A 10317-nucleotide genomic window follows, 5' to 3' on the forward strand; every position below is an offset into this window, starting at 1 on the left:
TAAGGGGTGGCGAAAATTGTTGGGGAAACTGACTGAAATTCCTGATCACAGAATAAAGAGTCACACATGTAAAAACAAAAGTCAAGTTGGAAACAGGTTATGGGTCAATGTCACCCCCTGTACACCCCCACCTACACATCCGCCCAAGTGTTTTTTTAAATCCTTTGTAGTTTTAATGTTTTAATGTATTTATTCAGTTAAAGCTGCAGTAATCAATATCTTAATGTTAACAATGTATTGTATGACTGTATAATGTACAGAAGTGCATTGCATCCACCAAAGAAAAAATAATTTAGACAATGTATGAGGTATTAGCCTACCTCATAATTATGAGATCTTTTCTCATAATTATGAGTTAATGCAGTGCGCTGCCGTAGTAAGGTGACAGCGGTTATTTTGGAAAAACTTCACCATATCCACAATACACAACTTAACTGTTTTGGTTCTGTCTCATCAGTGTCATTGCTTCATGTCTGCTGGATTTGTGAATAGGCAACTCTAAACATGTGTTGAGCTTATAGTGCAAGGTAACAGAATCTGCATTTGTTTTTGAATGTCAAATAAAAGGTTGACAGGAAAATAAACACATGCAGTGGGAAACAGTGGTGAACACTCCATAAAGAAAAGCCATAATTGGAAAGGCAAAGGTGCTTTAGAAAGATTGTGTTTCTATTGTCCAACAGATCACTTACAAATCAGGGGCAAGTGTAAAAGTATCATCAGCCAAAAGTCCAAACCCCATATCAGAGTTAATGTGTGATTATATGGTACCTACGTATTTAAATGTCTACTTTTCCACCTTTAAATTAATGAAATATTTAAAAATGTGCAACATAACTGGTCAGTTTGTCAAAGTTACAGGTCATAAGGATTCTGATATACAGTAAGGACACTGAGCAAGACTGCACTTCAATCACCCTGAAAAACAGACAAAACCCCTTTTATTTAGTTGTTCCCTATAAACATGTCAAGGAAAATAATCAATAATTTTCTTTTGAATTAATTCAACATTTCAATTGCACACATGTATTCCCTAAAAAAAGAAAAGCAACACTGCTATGTCATAAAATATACTGAAGATATACTGTACTACTGTATACAACGTGATCCTTTACACAAATAGGACCAAAACACCAAAGAGCAAACAGAGACAGGTAATATAAACTGTGAATGCTGCAAGGCAACATACTGTAGCCTACAGCTTCAGAAAGGTCATACATTTCACGTTGAGCAACAAACGTGTCATCTGAGAAATAAAACCGGCAAAATATAAGGTGCCCACCCTTAGAGCATGCTCAGCTCAATTAGACGGCCTGCAAACACACCTAATGTGCCGATGAGACAGACAGCCATGAACACACACAGTAGAATATGATCCAACACCATGGCCACAAACTTCCACTCTTCAGCAGCCTGGAAAGAGAAGATGCACAATATGTCACTACACAAAAGCAAGACTCATTAAAGAACCATAATTAGTGACACTTTCTGTGTAAGAAAGATTACATTGTTGGATTCCTCATCTGATTTCATGGTTTCTGCGATGTACTTGACTCCTTCAATGGCACTGCGGACATCAGGGTTCTTGGTGATGGGTGATTGGTAGGGAATAGATGAGGTCTGGTTGCCAGAGATGTCTGAGATGTCAAAATCAGCACCATAGATACTAGATTTAGTCTTATTTTCCTTCCCTGGGCGTTTCATTGTTGAGAAGAACATGATGTTGGGAATGGTTTCAATAAAAACCTGTCATAGAAAGACAAAATATATGCACCATGTCAAAGATTATACAACATGAAAGCAGTTGGATTAAATCAAAAATAAAGATGTTCTGTCTGATACCACTAGATGGCAATATGATACAGAGAAAAAAAATGTAAGGCTTGTTCCTCAAAGTTTGGGAATAGGATTGATTAATTTCTAGTAATTCAGCTTTACAATCAAAACAATATATGTCATTATTGTTTCTCCTCTGCTTATGTGCTCACCTTGCGAACCCAGTCCGGCATTGTGTGAGTGCTCGGGGAGCGGTGGTGGGTGTTGATGACAATGACAGTGATGATGATGGAGGCAATGACGAAGACCATGGTGAAGAGCATGTACTTCCCAATGAGTGGTACAGCGCTGGAGGTAGAGGGGATCAGCTCCACAATGACCAGCAGGAACACAGTCAGAGACAGTAAGACAGAGATGCTTAGAGTCATCTTCTCACCTGGGAGACACAACGTGACATCTTCACTGCTTCTATACCGGCTTTTTAGTTGGTCGATTAGAAGGGTAATCTGAAGGGATTGTGAGATTAGCAACAGAATTGGAAAGCAGAAAAAAAAACTGACAAAACAATCTCACCTCAAGATCCATTTAGTAACACATAATCTTCATCAGCAGATGGATTTGCATATGTGAGATTATCCAAATCTTTAAAACAGCTACTAAAAGGACCTTGATATCAACTTAATTAAACTAAAAAACTAGCATTTCTTTGCTACACAATATCTTAACACTTATTTACTAAGACGTTCCTCTAATCTTTTTCTTGTTAATTTCTGAATAATACATATTGTGGACTCAAATCATTCAAATAATCATAAAAACTCATTAAAAATAAATAGTTCTTCAGGTTAACTCGTCACAACTGATAAACTTGAAACCAAGGATGATCAGCATTGCTTAATTTTGAGGGGTCACAAAGCAAAAAGGTTGGAAACCCCAAATTTTGGACCATAACATCTGTCCCAAAATGTTTCTAATTGAGCATAGATGTAGTTAGAACACGTTGTGTTTTCAGTAAGATAATTAAGATAACTCAAAAACATTCTGTGTTATTTAAACTCATATTTACTTTAAAGGACACATTGAAATAACCCATAAATTGGAGTGGAAAATGTGGAGCAACCGTAATACACTGCCACAAGGGAGAGCTGTTGCTATGAGTAAATAGTTCTAGCCATCCAATCAGGATTCCACCTCTACTAGGCTATATACACAATAACACAACAACACAATATGCACTGTTCACCCACACCAGCAAATCAAATTTAAAGAGTTTTGTTGTTGTTGTTTCTAAACCCAACTATACTACAAGTAAACAGATTCTGACACCGTTTCACAAGTAAAAAGTAAGACATGTTTTTGTTGCTCAGTAAGAGCAGTTATCCCAGAGAGAGCATCTTTTGGCACCAACCTCTCTTCCACACTTTCCTGTCAGCAGCCATATCAGAAACTGGGATCAAGTGATGTATTATACATTAAAGCAAAGGTCTGCTTTCAGACATGACAGCACAGAGGGACCCTGGGTAATGAGGCAGACCTACACACTGGGAACACAGCCAGATGTGCACACAAGCAGTGCAGTTACTGCAGCAGCCGAATTAGGAACAAGGATTTGTCAAACACGATGTAAGTTATTTATATCATATCTATGTTTTCATATCATATCATGAAAACAGAGCTAATTAATTTTGACAAAGTAAATCAGACCTTTATTTACTGTCATAAACATAAACACAAGCATACATAGAAATAGTTTACATTTTGGGATATGAGCTTCTTTGATTTCCTTCTGAGAGTTAAGAAAATACCTCTGTCTGTGGGTTAAACATGAAACAACAGCCAGGAAACAATTAGCTTAGCTTAGCCCAAAGAGTAGAAACAGGGGGAAACCGCTAGCCTGGCTCTTACCGAAGACAACTAAATTCTCTGACCAGTACCTCAAAAGCTCACCAATTAAAACTAAATCTAATATCTTATCTGGATACAGTGATTTCCTGGAGTCATTGTCGTCACCAAGAATGTGCCAAACGGTGAGCCAATTGGGCTTTAAAGGCGCTGATAGGCAGCTAGGGAAACAGTTAGCCTGGCTCTGTTCAAAGGTAAAAATCTGCTAAGCCTCAGTAACTACAAAGAATTTCTAGAAAGGGAAGTTCCACTCTCATACTTCTGGCTTCTGAACTGGTTGCAGTTCCACTCTGGTTCCAGGTTCTGGGGGCGCTCACAGGCGAGTGCAGAATGAATGGTGGTCTATGGAGCTATACCCCTCAAAATCCACTTTTCTCAGGATATAATTTTTTGTCTAGTAATTTGAACGTTGCATTCGAAAGGGGAGGCTAAGAAAATACACACTGCTGGGTGTTCAATTTTTTTAAAGTGGCTTTTTTGTTCTAAAAAGCCTTTTAAAATGTCAGTGACGTCATACACATCCTACGGCCAAAGATACTGCTTTACGGCAAGCTCTGAGTCACTTCCTTTTTTCTCTCGAGGCATCGACAACACAGCTGACAGGTAAGGTTCTCCCTGACAATACACATGCTAGAAAGAGGTTTGCTAATGTTTTAAAGACCACGCCGAAATATTCACTCTGACATTCTGGTTCCGTTTCGGATGCCCTTAAGCAACCCGTTCTCATTCCGAACTCGTAAAATAAGTACGTTTGGTCAGTGTCCTTCAACGTCTGATGCGACGAAAAAGGCACCCTTCGGCGTATTTGTGTAACATACTGGGGAGAGCCGCAGTTGGATGAGACTTAGCGAGTGGTATGTAAAGGGAAATTGCTGGGTAAGGATGGTGGTTGGGGTGGTGGATGGGTAAAACACCGGACTTTCACTCAGGAGACTCGCGTGTGGCGTTTTGTTTCCCCGTCTCCGGCGTGTGTTTCCCGGCTTTTGAGGCGTCCTTTCCCCGTTGTTTTTCTTTTGTTTCCCCCGTCTCCGGCGTGTGTTTCCCGGCTTTTGAGTCGTCCTTTCCCCGTTGTTTTTCTCCTAAACCTAACCTCCGCGATTCCTTTATTGTCGCGCTTCACCCGCGGTGTGTTTCCCGGGTTTTGAGGCGTCCTTTCCCCGTTGTTTTTCTCCGAAAAAGGGACGGCAATAGTGGCGACCAAGCACGTTTACATGAGACGCTAAAGGAGACTTTTAACGTCAAATAAGAACGAGAAAGGCTCCTGACCGAACGTCCTTATTTTACGAGTTGGGTGTGAGAATGTGTTGCATCAAGCGGGATCTCTGGTCGTAATCAGTCTTTTACTGACCAATCAGCATTCATTAGCAGAATGCTAGCGTGGTATGGGCAACAACGACTCAACCTGTAAGAAATCGAAAGGACATAAGTACTCGTTCATTCAACTTTCGATATAATCCATGTTGAACTTGCAAAAACTACAATCAAATCTGAGATTTGTCAACGGCAATCAGGCGAAAGAGACAAATTTAGCCGTCTAGCTTCATAGAGTCCCATTCATTTTGCACTCGCCTGCGATCACTCCCAGTGGAACTCTGGTGGAACTGCAACCAAATTTGGTACAATGGGGCTAAATAGGGAGTGAAATGGCTCTGGTAACTAGCATGTTTGTAACTTGTTTGCTTAATCATACAGAAATGGAAATGTAAAAACATCATGATACAGTTTTATAGATGATTTTGTGCCAGACTGTTTCTTGGGTGAGAGCAGTGACTGCCTGGAGTCCCATTAAACCAGTTTTTCTCAACTGTTTTTGGACAGATTAAACAAAATAAATATAACATGTTAATTATTGAGCTTGTTGGACCGAGCCAGGCTAGCTGTTTTCCCCTGATTGCCAGTCTTTGTGCTAAGCTAAGCTAACTGCCTTCTGGCTGAAGCTTTATATTTCACAGACAAATATGACAGTGGTATTAATCTTCTTATTGAAAATCAGAAAAACACAACTTTGCGCTGATGTTTCTTTTATGTCATAATGCCACTATGCTATTAACTGATACTTAGTGTTATGCAGTGAAAAGGAACGATGTGGAATCAGTGTCAACATACCAGAGTCTGTAGGAAGATAGAAGACAAGGCCAGTCAAGAAGGAGAAGAGCATACAGGGGATGATGACGTTGACGATGAAGTACAGCGGGAGCCGCAGCATGAGGAAGTGGTAGGTGATGTCTAGGTAAGGTGTGTCCGGGCAGCAAGCGTAGTACACCCAGTGTTTCCAGCCGCGGAAATCCTTCATCACCCACTCTCCACTTTCCATAAAGTTACTCAGATCAGGGCGGTCACTGTCCTGGTAAGAAGAAGCAATAACCAACGATGATTTCATTCAAATTCTTTATATATATTATTATTATATATTGTACTCTGAATTGTGTTTGTTAGAAAGGGTGTTAAATTGTGTTTAGGTTGTATTCCTACAGTTGAGTATACAGAATATGTTCTATAAAATGTTGTGGTTTTAGAGTGGGTTGTGATGTTATGTTGCAAAGTTTGTTAGTATCCTGTTGACCTGGGGAAGACTACTTATTTTTTATAAAAAAGGAGAATACTGCCCCAATTTCGACAGTCAAGAATCATATAAAGTCATTCCTGCGATTTACACCATTTGTATTATTAAAGGGCATATTGGAAAATACGATGGCATTTTGGGAAATACATTTATTTGCGCTCTTGCCAAGAGTTAGATGACAATATCGCCACTCTCATGTCTCTATGGCATGAAGCTACAGCCAGGAGACAGTTAGCTTAGATAAGCATGAAGCCTGAAGGCAGCGGGGAACAGAGGTACAAGCTCACTAATTCTATTCTATCGCTTTTATTTAATCTGTACACAAACAGTTTTGTTTTTACGGGACTCAAGGAAGTCACTGCTCCCAGTCAAGAAATAGTCTGGAACAACCCCCCCATAAAACTGTAATATGTAGGAGTTTTTCCCCTTCGGATTCTGTACTGATGAAATGCAATATATTATATGCTAATTAGTGAGCTTTAGAGGTCCTGGTAGGCAGATTTTTACCTTTGGACAGAGTTTATGCTAATCTAAGCTAACTGGCTGTTGACTGTAGCCTTATATTATATAAACAAATATGAGAGTAGTATCGATCTTCTCATCTAAATCTCAGCGAGAAAACAAATAACTGTATTTCCCAAAATGTAGAACTATTCCTTTATAGAAATGGTCTGAATGGAATTACAGGATTGACGACGACCAAGTTTCCATCGTAGGTCCAGGTACCCAGCTTCATACTGCAGTTCTGGAGGTCAAAGGGGAAATGCAGCACAATGATTTCACAGTAGCTCTTGAAGATGGCAGGTGGGTTCCATGTGATCATTCCTGTGTACTCCAGCAGCACTTTGGTCTCATGAACGATGGCAAAGTCTCCGTCAGCACTGGGGGCACACAAACACAGGCATTATTAACATGGGAGATAATAGGTTAAATGTTGATGCAGGGTGCCATCAAGGCCTGAAGATGGGTCCATGCTGCTGTCACATCCCAGCCAAACAGCGCTCCGCTTGGCACAAATTGTTGTGGCAGCAGAGCGGGTTGTCAGGGAATAAAGCAGCGTGTCAGATGCAGCATATGGTGGGAGGAGGGGGACCTGCAATACAGTCCAGAGTCCAGATTTAGCCTAATGAAATCTGAGCTTTTGCACACTGCATACTGGAGTATAGAAAAGTGTGATTCAAAACATCCCTGATACGTGTGTTAATTGTAACTAGAGGTCTGGATGCTCTAGGTCACGTATCGCTAATAAAAAAAGGGTTCATGAAATAATAAAAGAGGGACATGACATGGCTCAAATATAGCCTGGTAACATACTTGTTGTAGAGAACCAGATCAGGCCGCCAAATGTCAGTAGAGGGAACTCTGATCTTTTTGATGCCACCGTAATCCTCTGGGTTCCACTGCAAGTTCACATCTTTCCATTGCTGAAAAAAAAACAGACAAGGACATCCAGAACAAAAGACAGTATATAGTATGTAATAACATTTTAAATGTTAACAGTGTTTTCAAACATTTGTATATATAATTATATTTCTTGTTAGCATGATTTATTTTTTCACATTTTAGATATTTATAGTTTGTAGCTAGAGGCATGATGATGTATTTTTGCCGATCCCTTTTATTTGTATACATTATTGAGGCTTTCTGTAATGTGATGGTGTGTTCAAAGTCTTTTTTTATGAATTCACAACAACACAAACAAACATGTATCAAACCTGTTTCAGTCGCACATTGCTGCTGACGATCTGGTTGACCTCATCCTGTGAATCCAGATAAATGTGTTTAGACAGTTGATGACAGTGAATCTTAATACAGATGGGGTGATGTGGTGACATGAGACCTCACCACACTGATGAGCTGGATGAGCTGAAGGCCCACAGTAACAACCACCGAGTCCTTGAAGTGATTGACAGGACGCACGACCTTATTGTAGCCAGTGAAGAGGGTTTTGACCAGACGTGTTTCATCAGAGGAGGCCCAGGCGGCACCTAAAATAAAAAAACACCACACAGGCTCATTGATGTTATTGAAGGCATTTCAACGGTGAAATATATCTTTCTTTACTCCTCACACTGCCCTTTGAGTGTGTTGGATAATGATCATGTTGTGCCAAAGTAGAATATCGCTTTAAGAACATCTGATACTTGAGCAAGGCTTGACTTGAGATGAGTTCATTTAATATGAGATAAAAATAGATGTAGCAAGCGTCATAATAGGTGTAAGGTGTTGGCGAATATACAGTATGTGCATGTATTATGTTGTTTTTTAAGTAGACTGAAAATTTCCCACTTTTACTTTGTGTGTTTAAAGTGTGCATTGAGTAAAGCACAAAAAATGCTGGTCATTAAATACATACATTTTGGTGATTTAAAAAAAGTCTATATGCTTATTTTTTTAAAGGTTTTGAACAAAGTTTCCAGGCTATATAGGAGAGAATACCATGAAGGAATTTCATTCAAGCACATGTTCTGAAACCTGCAGGCCTGTAGAGTAAATGTATGTATTTGCATATACATATTTGGGCTCTAAATTTGGTAATATTGCACTCAAACATGCGATGGCACCCTTGTAAGATTGTTAACAGAGATGTTCTTATGCTTTTTCCGCTACATATCTGTCACGAGCCAAAGCAGGATCCCCTTTCATTTTTCAGCTGACCTTGAAATAAAGGTCATTTTACAGCAACATGTTGTTTAAATGGTTGAATGATTCTCCAGATATACAACTCAGTAAACTAAGGAATTGCATGATTATGCAGGTGACTTCATGTGGTGACAGACCAACAAAAGGTTAAAAAGCAAAATGAAAACAGCACACATGCCCTTGTCAATCAAAGAGCCGCTTTGCACAGAATTCAAATTTGCTCATTAGTTTCGTTATTTGAATTGGATCAGCTTTCACTGACCACAGAGCTGTTTCAATAAACATAATTAATGCACAGGGTTTAGTAATCGTTTTTATACACTCCAACTTTCTCTAACTTCATTATTAATTAAAAACTAATAGATAAAGTAGACAGACATTTATTTCCACAGGTAACCAACACACATGTTCTTAAGTTCTTACCTGCTAGAATGACTAGATAAAAAATGAAAAATACAGTATTCATTCTTGCCAATAAATCCCAAAACCAAGATCCAACTTCAACACGCTGCCCGTTCACCACTTGAGAATTAAGAAAGGTTTGAACCACCTAAAACATTCTTTCAGCACTGCCAAATGACTTATGGTACAAGCTCCAAGCTCTCCACTGGCAGCCTTGTTGTTATTATCTGACAGCGGATGTGAGTGACTGGCTGCCAATGCTTGTCATTTGAGAGCACCACATTCTTTGTCATCTGTTATGAGATCAACATGCCAGAGTAATCCACCACTGAAATATCCCATCGTGAACTTGGCCACACACAACCTCGAGGTGAGAAAAGCACATGCTTGCTGCTGCTTTTTTGATAAACTATCCTTGCTGTCTTTAAATCTGCATATACAGGTCCATATGATAATGTGTATCCCCTTGAAAACACACATTGAGTAATGATTTCACATGTATAGTATAGTCTATGTCGGCTTGTCCCAAGGAAAGCTCTCTACTCTATGAGTGATGGTTTCATGTGATGTGTTGGTTGTGATCATTTTAGTTTGGGTGACATGTGACATTCATTTGATTTTAGGGCTTTGGATCTTGACTAGAAATAAATAAGTAAATTTTTAACTAAATCTGTTCTTTCTGTTCTTTGTTTTGGTAGCCCGGCCGGCCGCCTGTGCATGTTAGTGCATCTGAGTGCATACCTTTGAAACTATGAGCTAAGCCCCATTACCGCATTAGCTCTGTCAGTGCTGCTGCCATTGTTAGCGCTGTTAGCACTGTCAGTACCGTTGGCGCCGCTAGGCACTGCATTTTCGGCTCAGCCCCCTCCATGTTTGCTTGTGACATCAGAGGTGAAAGCCGTGTGCAGGCAATCCCAGCCCAGACTCTGAATGTCGTATACAGCACCTTTAACTGTCTGGCATGCAAAAAATCAACAAAACCCCAGAGCATTGCTTGTCTGGTAGATTAACTGGAAAAAATCTGGAATTTC

General features: G+C 39.7%; 1 protein-coding gene across 1 annotated transcript; it reads right to left on the reverse strand.

The window, feature by feature from the left end:
• Window positions 1-1284: 1284 nt before the first annotated feature.
• LOC120569555 (acetylcholine receptor subunit alpha-like) lies at window positions 1285-9519 on the reverse strand. Its single transcript, XM_039817422.1, has 9 exons — window positions 9308-9519; window positions 8087-8229; window positions 7957-8001; window positions 7556-7665; window positions 6927-7122; window positions 5785-6022; window positions 1989-2212; window positions 1507-1746; window positions 1285-1413 (listed from the first exon to the last, which is right to left on the reverse strand). Exons 1-9 carry the CDS (start codon window positions 9348-9350, stop codon window positions 1285-1287), a joined length of 1368 nt encoding a protein of 455 aa, XP_039673356.1. The 5' UTR covers window positions 9351-9519.
• Window positions 9520-10317: the final 798 nt, after the last annotated feature.

This window comes from Perca fluviatilis, chromosome 12, assembly GCF_010015445.1.
Source record: "Perca fluviatilis chromosome 12, GENO_Pfluv_1.0, whole genome shotgun sequence".
In the NCBI taxonomy this organism is placed as follows: Eukaryota; Metazoa; Chordata; class Actinopteri; order Perciformes; family Percidae; genus Perca; species Perca fluviatilis.